General features: G+C 51.1%; 1 protein-coding gene across 1 annotated transcript in view; it reads left to right on the forward strand.

The window, feature by feature from the left end:
• Window positions 1-260: 260 nt before the first annotated feature.
• Window positions 261-25,915, forward strand: part of Kua (Plasmanylethanolamine desaturase Kua) — a 542,303-nt gene continuing 516,648 nt past the window's right edge. Inside the window, exon 1 of the mRNA XM_084587753.1 lies at window positions 261-621. Within this exon, the coding sequence (XP_084443879.1) occupies window positions 429-621 (193 nt within the window). The 5' untranslated portion in view covers window positions 261-428. The remainder of the gene's footprint in view (window positions 622-25,915) is intronic.

Raw genomic sequence — 25,915 nt, forward strand, 5'->3', positions numbered from 1 at the left:
TGGATGATATGGATGATCGAATGGGACTGACTCTGAAGCTCCATGGCTCTGACATGGCGCGCACGACTTTGGCACAACTTGGAGAAGTACAAAATAATTAAAATAACGTAATTTGATGTCAGAGAGTCTAATAGGCATTTTTGAAGTTTTTGTGTTAAAAATGAAAGCACTAATTTGCAGAAGTCAAGTATTCATTTTAAAGAAGAAACCAGATGGCGCTCGCCTCCACCTATTTACCTTGTCTGTGAGAGGCGCGGTCTTTTTTTTATTTGTCCATCGACAAACCTCTCCACTCGCAAATGAGGTTGTGATAGCGAAGTGTGCGGGCAGACCGGACGGTCTACGAGTTCGACCCTTCCGTTTCTTTCTTTTCCTTTAATTTTCAAGAGCTTTTATTTAGACTACCAAAAGGTGCCACTTAAAAGTTGATGGCTATGGCGTGCAACCTGTTACCGCCCGTCAAAACGGAAAAACAAATCTACGAAAACTCAATGCCCGAAGACGACCCGAACAGCAACTCGGACACATATCAACCGACCAACACCATCGACGGCCAGCTGAAGCCAAGGTGGGGCCCACACCATGCTGGCGCTCGGGAGTTGGCGGGCCTCTACACCCGAGGTGAGTTCGATGCAAGTAATCACTGCACGGACGGACGTCTTTCCGTCGAGATCCGGAGACCGGAGTCATCCTTCCGGCTCCGCTGTCCCAGCCGTGTTCTTTCTGCTGCAACATCAATTCCTCCGGACTGTTTACTTTTCGGCATGCTTCCGCACATCGCCTTTTCAATTTATGCTCGTTTTACTTCTGGTTCCTTTGAAACGTGCAGTGAATGTGACCTTGTTGCAAAGCTGTCTGCTCTTCGGACTTCTATGTCGGTATTATGAATAATAACGAAGCAGGCTGAATTTAGAGCAGAAAGAGGCGTTCAGTTTGGCCCGTGGCGTCTATCCGACGCAGCCGTGTAGTCCGCACCCACATGAGCGGCGAGATAGAGCGTGCGGATTGCGTCGTAGCTGTCAATGTGCCGCTTGCCGGCATCGGCGGAGGCCTCGACAGCCCCGGGGTGGGCAGATATGAATCATCGCCGGAACTTTCCTTATATACTCCACTGGGTAGCTACTAGCTCTTCGACCTGCTGCATTATTTCAGCATGTAGCACTGACCACCCGTTTAAACTTACAACTAATTAAAATATCACGTGAAGTCCGCCGGTGTTTTCGACGTTGTGTTTTGTATTCAAGTCAGCGGTGTTTAGCGTGTGGTATCATTTCTTTCCAATTCATAGCGTGCCCCATGTTCATTATGTCCACATTCTCGTACGGGACAACGGACAAGCTGTCCCGTGCGAGAATACCTTTCCACGTCATGTTTTATCAAAATAGGCAGATAAACTTTTTCATGGTAGGCGCCTTTTCTGGAGCCACTTGATTTCCTCATGGTGTAAAAACGGTTCCTGAGTTTTACGAATAACAGGCTTCGAAACCAGTGAAAGCGTGTCAGCTGCAGGGTTCGACACAAATGCTTTGAGCCGGATGTTGTCGGACTGCAAAAGACGCCGTGCAAGAAACCGTTTCTAGCCATACAATGATCACTCATACTTTTTGCTGGGCTTTCAGTAGGGATTCTGGAACTATTTTTGATTGTGGGGGAGAGGGGTGTGGGAAGACTTCGAATGTTTTATTTTATTAAAATTTTGTATAAATTTTATTCTTGTTTTGATCATTTTTTTTTTGCACTGTTGAAATGTGCACTGGTTAGTGCTTATAAAACCTAAATATAAAGAGGGTGGAATTGTATAACGATGTTCGCGCGAATAGTGATTTACTGCAATAAACCTTTTTGCGTGTAATCATTCAAGTCTGCTAATAATGCTCATGAAAGCAGGTCATTCAGTTAGCCACTTCCATTACAAATGCTTAGTGTGGGTTTTCGGAACGAACTGTTTTGCGGCTGGCTAAAAAGTTGAGGCAAACGATCCGGATGCAAACAGTTAGAGACGGGGGGGGGGGGGGGGGGGTGCTCATGAAAGCAGGTCATTCAGTTAGCCACTTCCATTACAAATGCTTAGTGTGGGTTTTCGGAACGAACTGTTTTGCGGCTGGCTAAAAAGTTGAGGCAAACGATCCGGATGCAAACAGTTAGAGACGGGGGGGGGGGGGGGGGGGGGTGCTCATGAAAGCAGGTCATTCAGTTAGCCACTTCCATTACAAATGCTTAGTGTGGGTTTTTGGAACGAACTGTTTTGCGGCTGGCTAAAAAGTTGAGGCAAACGATCCGGATGCAAACAGTTAGAGACGGGGGGGGGGGGGGGGGAGGCGCTGCCCCCTCTGCTACAGTGAACTGTATACCTCTGCAGAAAGGCTGGATGGAACCTTCAGACTTCTCCATCGCGCGTGCCTCAGACCGCGCAAGCTACATTGAAGCGAATTATTTTCTCTATTTTCTTTTTTGTACTTTTTATCAGTTGCACGCTTCGGACTGACAAAAAAAAATCCATCGGCAGCTTTTTTAAAAAAAGCAGTGCTGCCCAATCGCTGCGGAGATAAGCATTTATCGCGGACAATTCGACGGCGTGCACTTTACGCGCGTCACTTTCAACGCAGATTAAGGTCATCACATGATGGGAAACTTTTCTCCGATCGACGACAACCACCTGGTGATCCACTGCTCTTTTCGCTGTTCTTTTACCCAGTGGCCTAGCAAGATCGTCTGGCGTCCGGTGCCTCCACTGAGGAGTGTAGCCAGGAAGTCCTTTCAATTTTTTTTTTTTTTTTTTTTTTTCAACAGTATGAAAACGACGTTCTTAGGAATGTACCAATTTTTCGCTGTAGCGGGCGTGTGAGCACCAGCGCAGCCGCCTTCGCTACTCTCATGACCCCCTCCACTCTTTCCCGGAGAGCGCGAACGTAGCTGGCATGCAGTTCTTTTTTTTTTTTTTTTTTTCACCTCATTTTCGAATGAGTCTTGCGACATGAGGGCATTTTCAGATCTGTAATCGGATTTGGCAGCCAGATAAACCGTGGCGTCGTGCAAAATATGGCTGATAATTCATTAAAAAAAAAAAAAAATAGTTTCAATTTGCGATTTTAGAGGCACTATTGCGGTTGCAAAACTGATTGTCCACCTTTCTTCCTTTCCTTCCTCCCTTCCCGTGGTTCAGGTCTCCACAGAGACAAACAAGTGTGTCAGATACTGCGCCTTTCGCTTCCTTTGGAACCAATTGTTATTATTAAGCTTGGCAGTCGTATGTTGTAACCCAGCAACTTTACAAAAGTCGTAGTAATTACTACAGTGTGCAGTATTGGCTCTGTGAGCAGCCGTCACCAAAACAGCGTGTCAGTGACGGTCTCTGCGTAGTGGAAAACATTGCAAATTGTGAGGAACACGCGAGATAACAAGGGAAGACACCACACGCACTGATCCTCCTGCTTTATTAGATAATGTCACCAGCTTGCATGCTGTGCGAATGTACGACAGTTGCGGGTCCTCTTCATTCTGACCCACAACGCTTTTAATTGCTGCTGTTGACAAATGAATACCCGAGCTATGGTGTAGTAGCAAGGGTAAGGACGGAGTAGAACGCACTTCGCGTTGATTGCTGGCGTCATCGTGAAAGGAAGAAGAGAAGACCTCGCCGCGAAGCAGCCGCAGAGACCAGGAAATCCTTGGTTGAACGAGGCGGCGCCCAACCAGGTTGCTGTGGACCAACCGGAGAGCCAGACGAGCGGCAGCCTCGACCAATCCGAGGACGAGGGGTTCACTCCCGTCTCGAGCTCCTAGGAAGCGAGGCAGGCTACGGGTCGGCCACCGCCGCACTGCGTCCGCGGGCAGCTTCACTACATCTCCATAACATCCCTAGCTGCTCCGAAGCCCAAGCGGCGCAACGAGCGGACGATCGCCGCCGAGGCAAGGGTGTTAGCTACTTTTAACTGTCGTGGCATGTCCCGTCGCCTCAAGCAAGCTGAGATCGTTCAGCTTTCTCGTTCTAAACACATAGATATTTTGGTCTTGCAAGAGACCTACATCCATCGTCTTGGCCAGATCAGGAGCTTCGACAGAACATTTGGTACCAGGTCCTACTGGAGCTATGGCGCGTCGGGATCCCGTGGGGTTGGCATTATTCTTATGCCACGCTTCCGCGGCTCGGTTTTGTGCCACTCCAGGGATGCTGAGGGCCGCGTCCTGTCTGTGGATCTTAATTCTGGCATTCGCATAGTTAACGTCTACGCTCCGAATAATGGTCGTGCTCGGGGTGCATTCTATAAGCGCCTTGAGCCCCAGTTAATAGGTCCATCCAAGGTAGTTCTAGTTGGTGATTTCAACTGTGACCTCGACAGGGCGGATCGCCTCCCTTTTTGTGGCACTCCGCCTAAGGAGCGGGATAGGTAGGGAGCGCGGGCACTTAGGGAGCTGGTCGAGGAGCTAGATCTGGTTGATGCCTGGAGGGTGCTCCGCTCGGGACAGTCGGGAATGACTTGGACTGGGAGGCGCCTTCAGAGCAAGCTATACCGTTCCTATGTTTCTCCAACACTGACTCCTGGCATGCATTCCACGTGGTCTGTCCCCTCCGCGTTGAGTGATCACAGGTGTGTCATCCTTCGCTTCAGTGATGGGAACCTGTTCCCCCCGGGAAGGGGCCTTAGCGCCTCAACTCGCGGCTTCTTGAGGACCAGGAAATCGTTAAGGAAGTGTCCGGTATTCTTAGAAATTCTCTCATCTCCAACTCAAGTTTAGACGGTGCTGGATGGGACAACATTAAGGCTCAAGTGCGTGACTGTTCATGGCGGCGGGAATGAGGCGGGCACGTGAGGACAAATTACCATAGTCTCTGATGTCATCCTTCTGCTCTCTAAGCCTCTTTCTGCTGGCCGGGGGGTCACCGAAGCACTTGCCTCTCAGCGCATCAGGCTCCGGAAATTGCTCCAATGTCGTTGGGATGGCCTTAGGGTTATGGCGCGCGCTGAGCAGTGGGAGAGGGAACATTGGTACAGCAGGTACTTCCTCCGACGCCGCTTAGCGCGCACGGAGACTTCCCTCACAGAATTGGTAGACCCAGTTACGGGCTCCATCTCCAACACGCCGGACGCTGTTCTTGAAGCAGCACGGCAGCTATATTCCGCTCTTTCAGGCTCTAGTTCCAAGCATAGATACTTTCCCATCCGAAATTCCCTCCAATCCAGTTCATTTACCAGGGGCTCCTTTGGATGAGATTGAACTCGAAGCGGGGGGCGCTTAAGCCTTTCCATAGAAATCGTAGCCCAGGTTCGGACGGCCTAACTACTGAGTTTTACGTCAAGTTTGGGGGGCAGCTCGGCCTTTCACCGCCCTTGCAAATAGGCTTCTGGGTGAGGGGATGCTTTCAGATACTCAAAGAGAAGGGCTGATCACTCTCCTTTGTAAGGATGAGTCTAGACGCACTGATCTGCGAGCCCGGCGTCCCATCACGCTCCTGAACATCGACTATAAGCTCATAGCCAAATGCCTGTCCTACCGGTTAACTTCTTTCCTTCCAGATATTATAGGTCCTTATCAGGATCGTTGTGTTCCGGGTCGTTCCACTCAACTTCACGGTTTTTGCCCTTAGGGACCGCTTCCTTTGGGCTCAACACAGAAATTTGCAGGGTATTCTCTGTTCTTTCGATCAGGAAAAGGCATTCGATGTGGTCAGTCATCCATACTTATTCCAAGTCCTGGACGAAGCTTGTATATACTGATTTCCAGCGCATGGTCAGATTTTTATATTCCAGGCTAGTTTCAGCCGTCACTGTGTTAGGTCGCAACTCAAAAGCTTTCGACGTGGACCGTGGAGTTCGGCAGGGATGTCCTCTATCTCCTGCTCTCTACGTGCTCACATTCGAACCCATTTTATAAAGGCTCGGGATAGTCGAATAGCTTGTTTACCTTTGCCACCAGGTTCTCGGCCAGTTCCCATCTTTGCCTATGCAGATGACCTAATCATTGTCGTCCCGGATGAGGCTTCTGTCTCCTCCGCTCTGGATGTCATGGAGGTGTACTGTAAGGCTAGTGGGGCTAAAGTAGAAGAGTGCCACCCTCTATTTTGGTTGTGCACCATGCAGTCCTCAGCCTGCTCATGGTCTTCCCGTGAAGGCTGAAGTCCGCCTCCTTGGGTTTTGCTTTAATTCGGAAGGTTTTACAGACAGGAATTGGCCCTCTGCTCAAGAGAAAATTGAATCTAGGGCAAGAGAGTGCGAGAAGCTTTTGCATCCGCTCACGGCTCTGGCCACTATCACGCGGGCCCTCCTGTTCTCAGTGCTGACCTATGTCGCCGGTGTAACATCTCTGTCGGCACGGACGAAGCTCTGCCTGGAGCGGATCCTTTTCCGTTTCTTGTGGAGTGGAGCTCCGGACAAGGTCAAAAGATCTGTGGTGAAGCTGCCTAGGGACGGGGGGGGGGGGACTTGGAATCTCCGACCTGGGCATCGTAGCCTCGGCCTTGCACGAAGTGGCACTGAACTCTGACATGCCTCTAACTCGAAGCCTGAATTCGTTTTTCCTGAGTACTCGACTCCGCCTCTTTGCCCAGAGAACGTGTTCCCATTGCGGGCCACGGTCGGGCTCTCCATCATCCTTTTATGCTCAGGCAGCTATTTGCCTTGAGCGTCTCCGTAAGGCGGAGGCTGACATTGATGTGGTTTCGGTTCCCCTCAAGAAATTGGTTAGGCTTCTCACTCCAAGTCTTCCTCCTCACCTCCGCCAGTACGATCTTGTCAATGTTAGGCCCAGCTGGCGGTACATCACGGTAGACTTTTTCGAAGCAAGCAGAGCGTCCTTTATGTACCGCTTCGCCAGGGGAGTCCTCCCCATTAAGGCTCCTGCGTTTACACGGGTCAGCTTGCGACCAACTTGTCCTGTTTGTGGTGGTCGAGAGGACACTGTGCACATTTTATCGCAGTGTCTTGTACCGCTTCGCCAGGGGAGTCCTCCCCATTAAGGCTCCTGCGTTTACACGGGTCAGCTTGCGACCAACTTGTCCTGTTTGTGGTGGTCGAGAGGACACTGTGCACATTTTATCGCAGTGTCTTCTTCCTGAAGCGCTTCTCCGTCGTGTAGCTGACCTCTTCCAGCTTCCGGGTATGCCGGACCAGACTGTGCGATACTGAATCCTTGCCAGGCACAGCCGTTAAGTAGTTCGTCCTCCTGCTCGTGGAGTGCGCGTACCAAGTATGGCTGGCACGCTGCGCGGCCGCATACAGCAGCAGGGTTCCGAGTCTCCATGAAGTAACTGCAAAGGTACGGAAGGAGGTCTGGTTCCACTTGCTGCAGGAACGTCGCATCCTTGGCGAGCGGAGGTTCTCGGGAGATTTGGTGTCGGCCGTCTGTGATTTTCTTGGTTACGGGTGAAACACTCTCTGTGTCGCTATGATTCCATTGCAGGGAACGGTCGTCCTTGATGACCCCTGTTGCGTGGCCATGAAGGTCCGCCTCGTTGGCTCAATGCCACGATGGCGCTGCAGGCCGTCTTCGTGTAAGATGCTACCCACTCGTGTGGGGGCATCGCGCGGCGGCCCCCTTGTCCGTGTAGGGTCCTCACTTCGAACACAAAAGCTCCCCCAGTCCCCACTTGGCCGGCGAGGGGGGGGGGGGGGGGGGGGGGGCTGCCGGAGGTGTTGAACGGATGATGAGTTATGTGAGACTTGGCACTTTCGGGTGTCAATTCCCCCTTCTTCCCATCTGACAACGGCAGGATGCCTTCCTCGTCAGGGGAGGGGCAGCAGCCCCTTGACCGTGAGCGCCTTCATGGCGCGTCGTGGCCCTTGTCCTTGAAGGGACCTTCGCCCCCCCTCCCCCTATCCCCCCCACCCCTTTGGTAGGGAGCCTTGCTTGGGCGTCGGATGGATTGTGTGATCCTGGGACGCGGCACTTCCGGCTGCCAAGTCCCCTTCCTATCTGACAACGGCAGCAAGTGTCAGTGAGAGTTTGTGCTACCGTTAATTTGTTCAAAGTTCCCAGGAGGTACACAGAGTGCCCTTCTTGAAACACGCCACATTTCAGCGTCACGTTCTTAGCCCTTCACAAGCTCCCTGTGGGGAAGCGGAGAGTGCCCCAGTGATGTGGCGATCGTGCCTCGTGCTTCGGCCTTAAGAGATTCGTGGCAGAGCCAAACAGGCACATCCGGTAGTAGCATCATTTGCAAGGGAGGACTGGAAGGACCCTTGCAGTTTGCCCCCAAGGAAGCACGTCACACCAGAAGTACTATTCACCATGCTTGCGGTCCCTGTTGACGCTTGTAGCGCAGTGCCACTTAAGTGCCGCTGTGTTGTGAAATGTGCGTAGTGCTCAGACGTCGATCTGCAGCAAAGTACGCCCGCGAAAAACAGCAATTGGCATTAGCCCTGTGAGAGATCGCGCATCTACGGGGTGTTGACAATTGACACGCAAAGAGGTCGAAAGCCGTTTTTTGGGCACGATTTTGTCGCATAAAAAAAAAAGAGCGAATAAGTTTCACGATAGCGGTACGCGCGCTCGGCCAGCTCTGCGATTTAAGAATCCAGAGTTGCACAGCTGTTTTCTCGATCGCACATTCTGGAACAGAACTGTCTATGGATAAACGGCGTTGCATCATGAAACGCGTCAGCCATCGTATGGCCTCATAGAATCGCGATCCTCATCATCATATACCATAGGTATTTGATAAAACAGATGCTGGACTTGACAGTTATCTGGGGCGTATTTCATAACCGGGTTTCTGTTACGGTCCGCCAACCGACATGCTTGGCCAGCCAGCCGACGCCGACGACCAAGCGGTTCTTCATGCCTCTCGCCGCACGCGCTTTGAGCTATAGTGTTCAGAACGGCAGTCATGGACGCGGAACGGCACTGTTTTACCGACCTTTCTTTGCGGATATAACAGTTTCCCTTTATCATTGATCACAGCTTCCCGGGGACGTAGGCCTGGCCTGAGACACACTCCTACAGGGTCGTTACAAATTGCGGCCCCAGTTGTCATTGCTGTACTGCTGTAGGGATCCGATGCCTGGACTGAGCGGCTAAGTAATTATTTTATTGGGGCTCCAACTTTAAGTTGGAGTGTGCGAGTCAGGGACGGATATATGGAGACTCCTGAACATTGGTTGGTGAGGTGGAGGTCCTGTCACGGTCGCTCAATGGAAACGCATGCACGGGGGCGCGCGTAGAGGTACGCGAGAGCGCACACAGCTCGTTCGGTCAAAAAGCCGTCACTGCAACCCAGTTGCGGCTAGGGTGTTGTCGGATTTTGTCGTAAGTGTTCGAATGCGGTAGGAAAAATGAAGGCCTGTAGTTGAGGTGGTGTCCCTTTCCTTACGGCGTCATTTAGGTGTCCGCCGAAAACTGTGACAGATGCTGCGCCTTTTCTTTCCTGTAAACCATTTTGCAAATGAAGTGTGTGATGGAAAAAATTTGCACTCCAGCCTAAACAAAAAAATGTCTCCAAAATCGGGGCATGAAGAGGCCGTGTTAAAGGCGCTATCGCTTTTACTCTTAAGACGAAGCGTGAGCGTCTTCGTAATTTTTTTAATAGGACGCTACGACGGCCAGGGTACACGGCCGCTGCAGTCGGTGTTGTCAGGAGGTAGAGCAGGCGCACCCTCAGTGAAGCACTTGTGAGAAGTTTCGTTATCGCTGGTCGGTGGCCGATTGTAGGGGCGTGGTTGCTCGGCGAATTCGCCCACTGGCACTACTGAAATACATTGGTTGCTTTAATGTTTTGCCCTGAACGATTAAAAAACTAGCTTATGGTTTAGCTCTGGTTAAATCTGGATGGAAGCGGAAGCGTCTTTTTCCTAGTACATTATTCCCCTGTCACGTCCTATAAGTGTAGGGCGCTACATTATTGGGGACACTTAAGCTCAGCCTTTAAAGGCCCACTGTCCACCCTCCGGTCGAAAATATTTTCTTCCCCGGTGACTGTGAGACTTCGCCCCTAGAACGCAAGGCCGCAAAATGTTTTTGAAAAGAGTAACTAATAACGAAGTTACAGCCACCGCAATCACCCGATTCTATCATGCGCCTCTCTCCTTCCGTTCCCTCGCAAAGGTTTTTCACTCTCCTGCCCGAGGTCGTCTAGCCTCCGCAATACAAATTCCCCTTCCTCCTCCGCGTTTGGCGGGAGGTGGGGCGTGGCTCTCCGCGAGCGCGAAAAAAAAAAAAAAAAACGGTCGAGGGAGCGCGCGCCGCTGGATTGTCTGGTCGTGGCGAGGGAAAAGCGCGCTGCGAGCGGTAGACACCCATCCTTCTCCCGTCAGTACGCGAGACGGACCAATGGACATCATTCCCGGTACGTACGTCATTGCTGTGGCCCGTCTGGCTTCCCGGAGGAGAGCATGAGAGAGCTTTGAATTGTATTTTCGATGCTTTGCGGCGCGCGTGTCACTGTAGCATTTTGCACAGACTATCTCCGGTACCTGATCGAAACACTGGACTCCTTTGCTTAAAAGGGCCTTCCTTGGACAGTGGCCCTTTAAGGGTATGACGCGAGGGCTATGTACGGTACCAGCCCACATATAAAGTTCCGCTTCAACCAAGTCGTATGGACGTGCCTGCGTGTCCTATAGGGGTATACGTGAATGCAAAGGGTTCTGTCGCGACGCCGGACGCACAGGACCGGAGCCGAGGGTAGCGTTGACCGGCGAGGCGTCGAGGAACCGCGGAGACGTGGAGCTTTCATTAGAGCTGAGTACAAGTAGTTTATTTACATGTTTACACGCTGGAGATTTCAGAAGGAAGCCCTCTCCAGATGTCGGACCCCCGGTTTTCTTCTCTTGGGTCTCCCTAGGTCCCTAGGCAGGGAAAAAGTTCATCTTTGGCACGGGCCAATCGCAAAGCGCGAGGTGACAGTTTGCGCACTGCATCACTGAGCCCCGCCCCGCACATTCTTGCACGTGTGCCACTACACTTTAACAAACACATCGCCAGTTCACAAGCGACCCCCCATCGTTCTATTCTCACGGCTGGCCTCTGTTTTTCTCCGTTCTGTCCGGCGTCCTGTGGGTCTCCCCCTCAGCAGCAAACACTTCAGCCAGCAGGCCAGACCTCGCGCGAAGCCGACGATGGCTTCTCCCTCCGCTATTGCCCGACGTCGAGTACCGTAACCCGACACCGCGCGGCTCCGACGACGGCCGCTTGCTCCGCCGCCGCCCCTCTGTAGGTCATTAACAGGCCAGGCTCTTCTTGGGAAGTCAGGCCGTTTCTTCACAAAGCGACCAAATCGGCGCTTCGAAATGGCCATGGGTGAGGACAGCGGCTGTTGATGCGTGCGTGCAGACCGGGTGGGCATCTGCAGACGAAGCTTGCTGAGATGCCCGTGGAGCGCACGCAGACGCACCGACGCCTTCTGAGCAATAAATTAGCTCGGACACAACAGTTCTGGCAGGCTGATTCTGATATGACTCCCCGTATGAAAGGAGCGACCCGAGTTGGCAGCTCCTGTTCGTGGCATATAGGAGCAACGTGAATTCAAATGTCATGGCAGGCTGATTCTAATGTCACCCTTCCCACATGAAAGGAGAGGCCCGAGTTGGCGCTCTTTCAGGCACCCACCGACACTGACGCTAAAGGCTCGAGTTGTGTGCCTTAGTGAAGCTTCCGCTTCAAAAACGTAGCCCTGAGCTGTGTGGGAAAGTGCACGATATAGAGAACGAGTTCGTTCGAGCACTTTTTTGCGATGGTTTGAACCTTGATAACTGTTAATGGATATTTACGATCCAAAGCAAGATGCTATGGATTACGTCGTAGTGGAGGGCTGTGGGTTCATTTCAGCTACCTCGATCGCAGACATCGCGAAGCACAAGATCGCGTTTTGCTTTACGCCTCCATCGAAACACAACTACCGCGACTGTGATCGAACCAGGAACCTCGTGCTCAGCAGCCGAGCGCAGTAACTGTCTCATTCTCGATGGACACCTCAACAGCACTGTGGGGAAGGGATGGAGGAAGTGAAGAAAAGATAGAGGCGACAGGATTGCTCTGGATTGATTTCGATCACCTGTAATTCTTTAACGTGTGCTGACATTAAGGAACACGTTCAAGAGTCACTGGTGAAATATTAATTTAAGAGTATGCAGAAATCTGATGTCCTTGAAAGTGCATGTCGAACAACGTGCGTAAAAGTTCCAAGGACGCGAGCGTTCTGTGTGGTTAGTCGTTAATTAAGCTATGTGTTCACGTCGTATAGCGCAGGCTGAGAAGCCACTCTATACTGAAGTCCTATCGCCTTCCGGTCTCAATGAAAGCCTCGCGAAAGAAAAAAATGCGGATCGCGTGCCGAATACGAAATTAACTGCAGAAGGAAGCGCTGCGTCGCGAAGGTTCATCATTGCGAAGGAAGCCCGCACTTGTACTCTGCGTCGTGCTTATTAACAGCGGCGCTACAAAGGAATGCTTCGAGCGAGGCATCAATCCGGCTTCACCGAGGTTAGCAATAAGCGCCGTCGAGACGTGGTCGCCCACAGTTTGAAGGTTAGGCTTAAATGAATGGCGATCCCTGGAATGACGACGATGATCATGCAGAGTTCCGTTGATTCGCCGAATTTAAGCGAACTCTTGAGGCTTCCGCGACAAGCGCTGCTCGGAAGGATGAAAACGATGCGGTTGTGAAAAAGCCCACGGAAGAAGCCCGCACAACCATGCCTGTTTCACAGGTCCACTCTCTTCTTCCCCCTTTCCCCTCCGCGTAGTTCGCCGGCCGGATATTACTGGTTGCGACACGGGTTCAGGGAAATGACTGCCGGGTGTTCTGTGCCATCCGTCTGGAAGTAGGTCGGTCGTTCGGTGTCTTTTGGAAAACGGTGCATCGGTGTTAACTTTGCGCGCTCGTGTAGACGCTCCATTATCACGCAGTAGCCGCTGCGGAATCGTGTGATGAAGTGTAGTTTTGCAAAAATAAAAGTAAAAAGAAAGCGTCACTGTTCTTATCGCAGGGACGCTCTTTAAACGACGGACGCTGAACGGCTTCCGACGTCACCGTGGTGGAAATAATTACCCTGGGCGATGATATTTGTGATTTGACGTCTCCCCGAGCTGCAGTCCACGCCTCCTGTCGAGGTTACAATTTGAATACTGTTTTAGTATGGATTCTGCGAAATCTTATTTCTCGCTTTGTTTGACCTCTGTGCCTTGCTTAAATTTATGCCCCCCCAACCCCCACCCCGCTTTCCCCTTCTCTCTCTCTCTCTCTCTCTTTTCAAGCGCATTTTAAAAGACCATTTTACAAGAGCCGACAATGTTTAAAGGTCCTTTACCGACCATAAGTGCGTCGAGCACGGAGCGGTGCTGCGAATGTATCGCTTCCTGCCATTCATGCGGTTTAAATGTGCAGTTTTGTGCCGGTAAGACGAACCGCCCCACGTCATTGGCGGAATATTGTTTTGGCGACTACACGGAGCCACGGGTTGTATGCACAGATGCGGACATAAGTGAAGGGAGCACGCTTTTTCGTTCAAATTAAAATCACGCTTCCTGCACTGGAGATAAGAACATAATATCTGTCAAGTGAACTGGCTCTGGCGTCTACTGCCGGTTCGCACATACCATGACTGCCAGTTTCAATTATGCAACGTGTGAAAAATTTTAGAAGGAAATAGCGCGCTCTGCTTACTTTTGTCCGCTCCGGTACGTACTTGCATACATACTTCCTGTGCGAACGAGCAACGCGAGTGAATTGCGAAGTGTCGAGCTCGTGCCATAGCTTCTAAGAACGTATACGGGTGCCCACAAACATTTTCTGAACATCTCAGTTTGCTCTCTGCTTGCAGGCGCAGCCAGGCAGCTGATGAGTGCGTTGTGGAGTTAGCGCGAAGTCCAAAACGCACCATTCAGTTCGTGGCTGCATGATTTACGCTGCCCATAAGTTAGGCTGTGTTGTAATCTTGCACGTTTCGCAAACTTTATAGCTTTTGCGGGCGCCTGTACGTGCTGCAGGAGTGGCGATCGCTTTTTTTTTTTGGCGGGAATTAGCCCCCCCCCCCCCCCCCCCCTTCACTTTAAAATCCGCCCCTGACTTGGAGGCCACATGTTTCTTGGGCGCTGTCTTCAAATGCTTTTCTAAGCTTTATACGTCGCGACAAACTTTTGTTTTTCTTTTGGAAGCGCTGTCCCCTGTCAGGCAAGCAACGGTAAGCGGCGAAATTCGTTGCTGTAGCTGATACAACAACGCTCCGTTGTTTCAGTACCTCTTCGTCGGGTCGGGAGGAAAATACGCGAAAATGCCCAGCGCGCTGCTTTCCTTTTTCTCGATGTACGTCACGGGCGAGCGGGGCAGGACTTGGACACGCTCCTTCGCGGGAATCGAAAATCACGGCTGTTTTAATTAATTTCTATTTGTCAGCCCTCCAAATGCTGTACATGAAGGCTGGGTTCGAGTGACGATGAATAACCAGTGTTAGCCTTGGATTTAAGCGGTATCAGAATGGCGCGCAACGCCGTGTATGCGTATGTAGTCAGCATTCGTTTGGTGAAGATGTGGGTATGTGAAAAGTGTTGCATATGTGATGGCTTAAATCGATAAAATTTATTTCTTAGGATTCGGCTGAATCACTTGATATTGCATAACTACTTTTTGAGCGACAAAGCAGTTTATGAAACGCTCCACTTTCTCTTAACTTCAGCTGTTTCAGAGCTCATTTTTTAAGGATTCACTATTGTTTCTGCGAAACTAACAGGTTCGGCAAATTATTTTTTTTTTGTTTTTGTTTTGCTCGAGACCATAAGAGACATTAGCCTGCAGTGTACCTGTTCTACGTTGTTTTAGCATATATTATTTCCAGCGTGCCATGTTTCGTCATTACATTTTTTAAATTTTTGTTGCTTTCTTTCGTGACGTGAATAAGTGCACCGTTATTCGCGTGCAATCCCCCCCCCCCCCATTATTCTCTCTCTCTTCATTTGACGATATCCTCGAGGGTATACGATAAATAAATGAACTGTCTAATCGCACCGCACTGCACTGCAGGGCACGAAAGCTGCGTTTTTTTTTTTTTTCTTCTCTCGTCGTAAGATCGTATTCTTTAGTCTGTCTCATGGTCTGTCTGTGCGGTTGAAAGCCGAGAACCTCGAAATAGGATTGCGCGGCCGAATGGTTTCGATGCGAAAATAAATAGCAGCTGCGCGGAACAGACTCCTCTCGGCAATTACGGGGGGGGGGGGGGGGGGGTTGAAACCAGAGCAGCGGAAATCAGTCACAAGTGCCGCTTTGCTACTGCACCGCTGTCGCCACGGGTAACGCGACTACCGTGCTGATCCCGGTGCGCATGAGGGCCAGAAGGATCGCATCAGAGTGCCGGGCTTCTCCGGCATGAGTAACGAGAGAGGATGGGGGCCAGCCACAAAGTATAGACCATATTCACTATCAAGTTTAGCAGGCGGCAGTTGTGGCAACCCTGTATTTTGGAGACTCCATAACGTTGGGCGGTTCGAAACTAAAAGCACACACACAAAAAAAAAATGTTCCCGACGCGTCGTTGCCGGTCTACTGACGTCCGCCCTGCTGCGCGCCATTCATTTGTCGGACACTTGAGACGCCGTTTGCAACGCCGTCCAACCAGAGCTTGGATTTCGCAGGCGCCGTGTTATGATTCGCCGTAGGCCCTCTCTCTCTTTCTTCCCCCTGTCTGACGTTGTGTTGTGCGTGTCATGATTGCCAGTAAATCTGCAATGACGTCACGTGAATAAGCTCTATAGACTCAAGTGCCACTTACCACTGTTTTCCATGCTATTTTTTTTATCGTGCCGATTTTGTGTAGCTTGCGACTTCGTGCCTTTTTTGTGTCATTTTTACCATCTCCGCGTTTTCGCATTATTCGTTGTAGTCCTGTACTGCTTACGTCGTGCGTCAAGGCTAAAGGAAAGAACGCGTAGGCATATTCATGCATATGCGAATGCGCCCTACTCTTGCCTGGTGAATGGGTATAATCGCGTAATTTATCACAGTGAACGCACGTATGAAACGCGAGCGGAGCAGTACGAAAAGTGTGCAATAGTGGGGGAGGGCCGTCTGCATGCTCAGGTCAGTTGAGTTTTATTTCCCCAAAAACCTCATGTATAGGGGTGTTACATATACTTACGTAAGTGATTGGCTACGCCATTATTTACGTAACCTTTACTAACACGCGCACACACGCTACACGCACGGTCGACACAAATACGCACGCACGCGGCTCACACTGGTATTGTCGCATTCATATTTCATCACTCTGCTTCTCTTTAATATTATATAGGGCGTATGTAGTGTTTGGTCAGCAAGAACCCGATCGGTCTCGTGACTTCAGTGCACGCGCGCCATTTTTGCTCTGCGCAGCGCGGGCACCACTGCAAATGGATGAATGACGAACGTTTCGTTGGCTGCCGATACGCAAACTGGAGGCGGTGTTTTGGGCAGCGTTACGGAATGCCTGCTTGTTAAGACCCGTTTTCTCGAATGCTATGAAAACCGTTCCCGGTTGTACGCCGCTTGCTTGTGCTATTAATACAAAAACAAAGGTTTTTCTTGCGCCAGTCATCTGGCCAATTGCGAGATACCGCCACGGCGAAAGGTTTCAAGGCTAACCGGTGTCTTCCGTCTCGTTCAATTTGGAGCACGCTCCTGTAGAGGCGCCAGCTGCGACGTGTGCACATCCGCCTGCCGTCTTGCTCGGAGGCAGGCCGTGGCAGTCCGTGTGCGCTTCGCGAAGCGTGTGCGGCAAAACTAGGGCTCGTGAATTTCTTATTTGGGTGAAGGTAAATTATGTTCCATGATCTCGTCGGTCGCCGCTTGCTCGGGTATAACTCCGTGGGCAACGCAGCACGGCAGGGCGTAATAAAATTTACAAACTCCTTGGATGGGTTTTTCGCTCTAGTGGCGGAAGTCGTTATGTGACGCGTTTGTAAGAAGGGCCGACCTGTAATATTGGAAGCCTCGCGATGTGTCGGCACGTTCGAGCTTAGGCTACCGACTAGGCTATTTAGGCGGGTTTTAAGCCTGGCAAAGCTTTTGCTGGTCTGGGCTCCCTCTCCTTTATTTATTTATTTTTTTTTTTCAGTTCGAGAGGACGATTAAAAAATGGGTGGATGGATTGACGGTGTGTGTGTGTGTGTGTGTGTGTGTGTGTGTGTGTGTGTGTGTGTGTGTGTGTGTGTGTGTGTGTGTGTGTGTGTGTGTGTGTGTGTGTGTGTGTGTGTGTGTGTGTGTGTGTGTGTGTGTGTGTGTGTGTGTGTGTGTGTGTGTGTGTGTGTGTGTGTGTGTGTGTGTGTGAGAGAGAGAGAGAGAGACGGTACGCGTCATCTCTGGGATTTTAGGTGTAGAGCCTCGATCGGCGCATGGACTTCCTTCTCTGTATGCATTGCGCTTCAGTGCATGGAATACGTATACGAGCAGGGTAGACTGGGCCTGTGAACGTGGGGATGAATATCGCGACGACACAACACTGATCATGGCAGTAGATACCTTTAGCGTAGGGGAGATGTTTATCGGAGTTTTTCGCGCATGCGCAGTGGTAGGGGTGAGGGTCAAGGTGCGGCCACTGCGCGTGTGTTGGGGCCCGCTATGCGTATCTGTGTTTACGGACCCCTCCTACGCTGGCGCAGTGGCTGGGGAGGGGCAAAGTGTGACTACTGCGCGTGCGTAGGAGGCGTCCGGTATACCTCTACGCTCGTACATCTCCGCTCTGCTAAATCTGGATGCCTTTAGCATAGCGGATATGTACTAACGGACGCTCTCTCTCTGTTGCAGCAGGCGTCCGGTGTACCGGTGCACGTCTCTTCTACGCGGCGAAATATAGGGTTGGCACGGTTGTCAGGCATACATTCGTTACGGATTATACCCGTGTCCTTCTCAATCAGGCTGCTAACATGCGCGTGTATGGGTTAATCTGCGCGGACGTGTCACTCGTACCGTATCTTTATCTTTATTTCGCGTGAGACGGGCCTCGCATCACAAAGTGGGCCGTCATTTGATTCATTGCCTTTCGAGCAGACAGGTGCACCTATTAACTTCGCAGCTTGTTTGTAGCAGGCGCAGCTGCAAACATTCTTCAAAGGACGCCCTTTTGCCAACGGCGTCGACCGTTTGTCATGACGTCACGTGACATTGCATGCGGCCTCCATGAAATGTACTTAACCTCGACGTTATGACAATCGGTTGACGCCGTTGTCTGGAGGGCTTCTCTGAACGGTGTTTGTAGCTGTATCTGTCGTAAACTTTATCCCATGGCAGATGATATTTAGCTTGAATGCATCAGTATATGTGCGGTGCGTATGTACATCTAACGGGCGCGGAGGGTACAGACCTTTCCAAACAACTCGCAGCGCGATTACGGCTTTCGGCAATGCTTTATTACAGCGTGGCTTTTGGGGGTGTTTTTTTTTTCTTTTCGATTGAATAAGCACGTTTTGTTATTGAATCAATTTTTTTGTGCTAATTGAAATGTTAAAGCGACGTTCACAGCTGGATCCTGTCGGCGCTGCGCTTTTGCTTCGACAATTCTCACAGCTGGGCCTTAGCGTTGCGCTGGCGGCGCTTTCAAGCTTATACGATCAGCGTTTACCGTCACCGCCCTGTGAGCTTAAATCAGCTGCCTTGTAATTACGCATTGACAAATATCGTAACATGCATGTTGCATTTAACTCTTTGCTTGACGGTACTGTCCCGACGTTTGGTCGCTGTGTGTATACTGCGGCGCTTTCCCTTATACACGCTCATAGGTTCCGAGAGCTATTTTCAAGCGTTTGGCTGCGTCTGATGACTTGGAGCTCCATGCAGTGATGACGACGAATTATGAGCGAGGCACGGCAAAGGGGGTGTCCGCATTATCGATTACGTACCGTCATATCCACACGCAAGCTAGTAACAGCTGCGCCGCAGTGGGCGCTCTCTGGACCTCACCCTGTTGCCACCGTTCGCGTAGCAGCACAGAGGTTGGGCGGTTTGAGATGTGCGCATATCTTTCCTTTCGGAGAACAGGAATATGGCAAAACCACGACCGGCTTTATTACTTCGATCGGGGTCAAAACAGCTGCTGCCACCAGCGGATGCAGGGAGGGCAGTTCTGACACCTCAAACAAAAGTGCAGGGAGTTACGTGACGAAGCAGGTTTCCCCTACCCTGCGCACTAGGATGCCGACAGGAAAAGCATGCCGCAGACGGGCGAGCTGAATATTTAAGATACAACAAAAGTGCTGGTTTAGGCGTGTTGCGCTCTTTGGGGAGGGGGGATGTTAAAGGGAACAATTTAAAAATGCCAACATCAAATCATTTCTGATAAAACATGCGAATAGCTTTGCGAAGAGAGCGAACAATCGAGCAATATACAACGCGCCGGTGATGGGTGTATAACACTGCATATATCTTATCGCAGTCGGCTCCGAATACCGAGGGCGACGAGGGCGCACATGCTCTGCGTACGTGAATAATGTTGATGCCCAACGAGTGCTCCGATTTTCCGTCTATTGTTCCGCAGAGTCCAGTGTGCGAAAAATTGCGTCTAACTGATATGGGCTCTTCGGGAGGTGTGAGGAACATCAGTGTCACTCACCGCGGGACATGGCCAACGTTTAATGTTGGAGTGAATATAAAGGCGTGTGTTTTATGGCGGTTAATACTGATAATTAGATGGTTTACATTTGACGCGGGTGAATGGTGGATTTTCTACATCGCTGACTGGCGCGACATCGCGCGCAACCTAGACGTCGTTCGAAGTCGTCCACACACTGATATCCCGCGCCCTGCAGCTCGTGGGCGCGCCAGCCACTGATCAGGTCACTCGTCGCTTCCTGTCGTGACGTACAAAAAAAAAAAAAAAAAGGTCACTCGGCGAACTTGGATAGCGCAGCGCAGAGGAAGAGAGGTGAAGGATGGACAGCGCGTACTCACAACTCAGGCTCTTTGTTGCTGACATGCAGTAGATAGGGCAACGCAGTTAAGACCCATAGCTGTGAGGCAGCACTCTGCCCGTCTACTTCCTTCGTCTTGCGCTGTGCATTTGCCTTTGATCGCGGTCGGCTTTCCGTGGCTATGGAGAGAAGTTCTACGCAGGGGAAGGGAAGGAGACGAGCCTTTATCCCCGTCTCGTGTGTACGAGTAGGTTATTCCTTTTTTTTTTTTGATGTAGGGATATGGAGCGGTGAGGGAAGTGTTGGAGAGACGGTGTTGTGGTCGTTCCTGTCTCATGGTATACGAGCACAAAAGCCCATCTCCTTCCCTTCCCCGCCTAGCTTTCACTGAAGAGCCGCAGAAAGTTGTCCGGGAGAGCTCTACGAAATGCCTTTTTGACGTGAAACTTGGTAGCTGCGCGCCGTCGCACCCGAAGCCGCCAGCAAGAGACTGGTCAACCACAACAGTGCACCACTCGTGCGTGTGAGCGTCAGTTCATGCGCAACCCGTGCAGCAGTTTTACGTGTTCGGCGAGCGACAAAATCACGATAGAACCTGCTAATTCAGTTGCAGCTCCGTTGACGCTGAAACCAGACGCTTATATAGCTACGTAAGTTCTCCAGAAGCGGCAGAAAGAAGTTTCCTCTGTTCCATTCTGACAGGCTTGTCACCTAGAGGGGCAATGTCTTCGTCAGTCTGGATCATGAATCGTTCGCAAGCTGTCAAACAATTTACCTTAGGTCGCCAAACGCACGTGCGGCCAGGCGTGATTCACCTCCTACTTGCGACAGCCTGTATTGCTGCTCTCGTGCGAGTGCTTTGACGCCGGATGTACGCCTGTCTTTGGCTGTTTGCCTCTCACCGCGAACTGCAAGCGTGTTGTCGCAGTGTTGCGTAATGTTTGGCTTATAAGCAGTGCATCTTCCTTTATCGCCGCCAGCGACCGGCCTTATCCTTTGTTCGTCTCGCCTGGCGAGTTGACAATGTGTATAGTTAGAGCTCATCCGTCCATACACGCACCGGTGCAGGCGCCCTCCACCTCTTTAATTGATAAGTGACAGTTACGTGTCGCTTGCCGATTGTGTGCATGTCAAGTCAGCTCATTTTTTTGCGAGCGGAAGCAGGGAACGCAGTCAGCGGTTTCAGCGATTTTAGCCGGTGGAGTGGGAAATCTTAAAAAAAAAAAATAAAAAATAAAAAATACTGTTAAGAGAAAGGAGTCACGCCCGCCTGCGTGGGGGGACAAGTCTGGTCTCGCGAAGCTTGCGTATCTCCTTGGCGGCCGCCTTTGCTGCGACCGGCGTCCAAAGCGCCAGAGCTCGCCGCGTCGAGTGCGCGACTGAACGCAAGCTCTCTCTCTCATATGAAGACGTAGTTGTAGCTCAGGAAGACGTTCAAAGCAAGGATTTTATTGAGGGCAACATTACTACTAAAATATTTTAAAGTATATGTGGATCTCGTGAGCTTCTGCAGAGAAAGAATAACGGCGAAACGAAGAGCAGGGCGAAGGAATACGCGGACTGTGTGCACATTGTGCGCGTCTGTGAGAAAAAGACGGGGGAGTTCTTTCTTGAATCCCCCCCCCCCCCCTTTTTTTTTTTTTTTTTGCCTTGCGTGAACTAATGGGAATAAAGTTGCAGTGCTTTTTACCCTGTAACGCCTGGGCTGGCGAGCAGACATAATTTAAATACGTTAATAATTTCCTGCTCTCGAAACTGCGTGAATTGCTAGCATACTTGAAGTCACGGTCGTCCGCGACACAGATGTGAGCGCAGTGCCAAAGTGTAGGCTGCCAGAGATTCACTAGGCCAGCTCACATAAAGTCGGTCGTGGTGCATGGGTCAGCAAAATGATGGATTTATGCAAGAGCTTATCCTAAGTTCCTGACACTGAAATTTCTCTCGTCTATGTTGCGTTCACAGATGATGGAACAGTTCTGCACTTTTAATCTGGTTCCGCATGTGTCTTAAAGTTCCTGCAACTTTTTCACACATTCGATCCACTTATAACCACTTATAACTTATATCCATATTGAGTGTAAATTCTACGCAAGATTTCCTGCATGCGCTTGCGTAATCGCACGTGCCCTTGTGGTTCTTAGACATTCAGAAATTATAAAGATGTGTTCATATCAGTTACCGATTAATATTATGCCTTGCACACTTCGGTGATTATGGGATCCTTAGGAACGATAAGTTGGAAGTTCATTACTTTTACGTAACGTTTTGGATACTTGGGGATTCATACAATGCTACTAAAAAATAAGGAGCGTGGAAAGGACCGTCTGCAAGGCAAGGATACATACCCACAGAGTGAAAATACCCTGTAATATCAAATTGCAGGGAACAAAAATTTAATTCCGTGGTGCGTCTATTCTTGTCGCTAGTACCCGCACAAATGTCGAGTGAACGTGAATGGTGGTAATTCTAGAATGCCCTTTAAAACTAATTAAGCACGGGATGCTCACCTACGCGCCTTCGTTCTGTGGACTTTAAAAAATAGGCGGGCCAAAGACCATCTTTCCAAAGCATTTTGCACCGTGAACAGCCGCGTACCAAGCTGGGGCGGAAAACCGGGGGACACGTGCACGCGGCAGGGGCGATCGAACCCAGGACCTTTCGAATGCGAGACGGGTGCTTTGAGCACTCGTCCCCCGGGCCTGGGTGTCTTCAAATGAATACAAGCCATGGCCCGGCCTGGTGCTCCGATTTCTCAGATGCATGATGTGGGAAGGGAGTTGCACCTTCAAATCCCGCCCCTGTGAGGGAGCCCTGCTTCGAGGTCTTCTTTCTCATTCGCTCACTGTCTGCTTTTTAAATATTGTCACGTGCCTATCGCCGCGCGGCCGCCGTGCTTGGTGCCGACGACGACGAAGCGGTTGTTGGCTCGAGAGGCGCGCTGGTGCTGGACTCTGTGATCGGAGCTAGAAGAAAACCTGACTCCCGGGTCTTACCTTCACGGTACCGTCTACCTTCCCGGCTCCCTGTGGCTTGAGTCGGGACACTGGTGGAGGCGCTGGGTCCAACTAGACAATTAATTGTCCGGCTAGACAATTGGTAGAAACTCGTGAAAGAAAAAAAAAAAATGAAGTTCGCATTATGCTATGTTCACCTGGCCATTCGGATCATGACGGCGAAAATCGGTAGCAAAAAAAATCGCTTTCAATGCGACTGATCCTTCACGCTTTCGTACAACGTTTGCCGCAGCCCACAGCATTAGAACGCGTCAGGCACGAGCGCATGACGCGCAGGGCGTACATACGTTTTATATTGGTTGCCGCCTGTTCACATAGCATATACATTGAGCTCATGTGCAGCTCTTTTCACGAGGAAAAAAGGGGGGAAAAATAGCGACAACTTCGCAGGGTCGACAGACTCGGAAATGAACTGCGTGTGACAAAGATACAAAACAAGCCGCACTATATGTAGTCCACTGTAGTCCAAGTAAATTCGTGTTTTGCACATAAAAATTGGAAGGAAAATAACGCAATAGCAGTCGACTGCCTTTCTGTAAATTGTTCGGTTATTTTTCAGGGGCTGTAATTGGGCGGCTGTATTCAGTTACATTTCAAACGTATAGTAACTGTGATTGTAACCGGTTACTTATTTTCTGTGACGTGCACAAGACTGCCCGAAACGCGGCTCGCCAAGTTTGGAGCGTAGTGTGCGTGCACGCCGCTGATGCTCAGCAGCGTGAAGGGCGTTTGGCCGAGGCAAAAGTTGAAAGCGCTCCCCCCCCCCCCCCCCCCCCCCCCCTCGCGTCACTGTGCGGCCTGCCCGCAGAGGCCACTGATCCGGAGACTCTAGATTACTGCTTCCATAAAGTAACAGCGGGCTTTCAAAACCAAGCACGCGAAACGCGCTTTGTTACGCGCCGCGTTGTGATCGGACGACATCGCTGGTACGCTTTATCCTTCTTTCGAGCACTTCCTCGAACGTAATGTGCGCGCTTTCCGTCAGCGCTTGGCGAGTTTCGCGGACTTACCCTCGAAGAAGGCTCGTGTAAAGCAGCCTCGTTTGCATGATAAATAAGCGGGCATGTTTTAACTGCTTTGGCATCAAAGGAAGACTGTGGGGCGTCCGGCCGCTGAAGAAGCAGCTAGTGACGTCTATAGCAAAGCGTGCCCCTTTGTGCCTCTGCGCGGCGTCGTTTCGGCGACCGCAGCTCGCCGTTGAGTGCAAGCGCGGCGGACGCGGGACAGCTTCCTTGCGGACGCTGCGCAATCGTCGCCTGTCGCGGCGAGCAAGTGCGCGATGTATGTAGTACGGGTCGCGCTCGTGATGCGTCCCTTGTCCGAGCGCCAGCTGCTCTTGACAGGCGTCGGCAGATGTCGCACCGGCGAACTTTTCTGCACAGCGTGAGCTGCAGAGTCTGCGGGCGAGTGCTCGCAGCGGTGGCCTTCTCAAGGCCAGCGGAAAACGGCTGTCTTGTGCCCCTGGGCGGCAGGACAAATGCGTCGTCATCAACCGCTGGGCTAGAGCGCGATATGTATGTGCACACGTCGCTGTTGCTGAACCACGTGAGCGCGTGGTATTTGGCCCTGTTGAAACGGTGGACGGGCAGTTACTACGCATCTCATTCGTCCGCGGATGCGCATATTTCGCTCAGCTATCAAATTTCTTTCTCTGGGGCTCATCCGTGTAATTTTTTCAATATCGCTAACCCGTGCTGCTGTTCTCGTCGCTAAGGGTGGACGCTATTCCTGAGTGTTGTAACTTTCTTTTTTCATGGTACGTGGTACAGCTTTTCGTAATCGGCCTAGTTAGCAGGAGCATCAGCGCTACTGTATACACTGCACTGCAGAATAGCTGGGAGCTGCAGCATAGGGAATGTTTCCGATAGCCCTCGCGGTGTGTCATCTCCACCCATTGTTTGCCATGCACGAGGCCATCCGCTTGAGCCAGTGGTCGCTGGGCGCCGTGACCCCCCAACGGCTTGAATCTATCAGGCCGGCGACATGGTTATTCTCATGTAGTTGCGAATGGCGTTCATTCTTTCTCGCTGGGGTTCAGGTAAGTACAGTGGCGATCAATATGAAGGTGATCGCTCGAGCGACGACCCAGGCAAGGAGCAGTGCCACGTTACGTCATCACCCTCCATGGCAAGGGGAACATCAGAGTAGCTTCCCTCTCTCTTTTCGCTGTTCCTTGAGCTGCTGTCACTCCCTTCTAGCAAGCCCCATTTTTTTTTTTACGCGTCATCAGACAGATACGCACGTGTCGTAATCTTGTGAGGACGCCCGGTGACATTTCTTTTCCTATGCATTACTAGTCCGGCGCATGTGAGCCGTGGACACAGTTACAGTGTTACCACAACCTGTGAGGGCAGAAAAACCCGCCCCTGCTATATCGACAAAAATGAAAATAAATGATATACAATGCAGATATACCGAAGCCCCGAGAACAAACACAGGAAAAAGGTGACGAGGTAGTCATAGGCGTGACGGCTGTAGCCCGGAAGAGCCCACGAGGGAAAGAAGACAACGCAATCTTTATCGTTGCAGTTCCGATATTGGCCGCTATGCAGCTCGAAACGCCCGCTGGTCGACGCTCGCGCGATCACCTTCATATTGATCGCGACTGTACTTACGTATAGCTTTCGTTTGTCCGCCTAAAGTGGCATTTAGAGTCAACATAGTACGGTTGTCTCCACTTGCGCATTTCTCCAATTTGTGGCTGTTTCGAAAGGTGGCGTGGGCTCCCGGGACCGCCCTTACCCTTTCTGGCCAGATATTTTAAAGCGACAACCTTTGATGGCTCATACTGTCGTTCGCAGAAGGCGTCACACTATGCGGCCACCCTGGGTCACGTGATGCCACCCAAGATGACTGCCACCATAGGTCGTGGGCTACCCTGGGCCCACGCCCCCCAAAGGGGGATGCGGCCTTAATACGCTTTCGTTACGTTGGAGGCGGTAGCTGGCAGCTGACATGGCCGAGAACTAACTGGACGTATAGGGTTTCCTCACATTACGTTTAGCAGGCACTGCCAACTCGAGTCTCTCCTTTCGTTTGGGAGGGTGACATCAGAATCAGCCTGCCAAGACCCTTGCATTCACGTTGCCTCTGTAGGC

Source organism: Amblyomma maculatum, chromosome 1 (genome assembly GCF_055883805.1).
Source record: "Amblyomma maculatum isolate TAMU_Amacu chromosome 1, ASM5588380v1, whole genome shotgun sequence".
Classification (NCBI taxonomy): Eukaryota; Metazoa; Arthropoda; class Arachnida; order Ixodida; family Ixodidae; genus Amblyomma; species Amblyomma maculatum.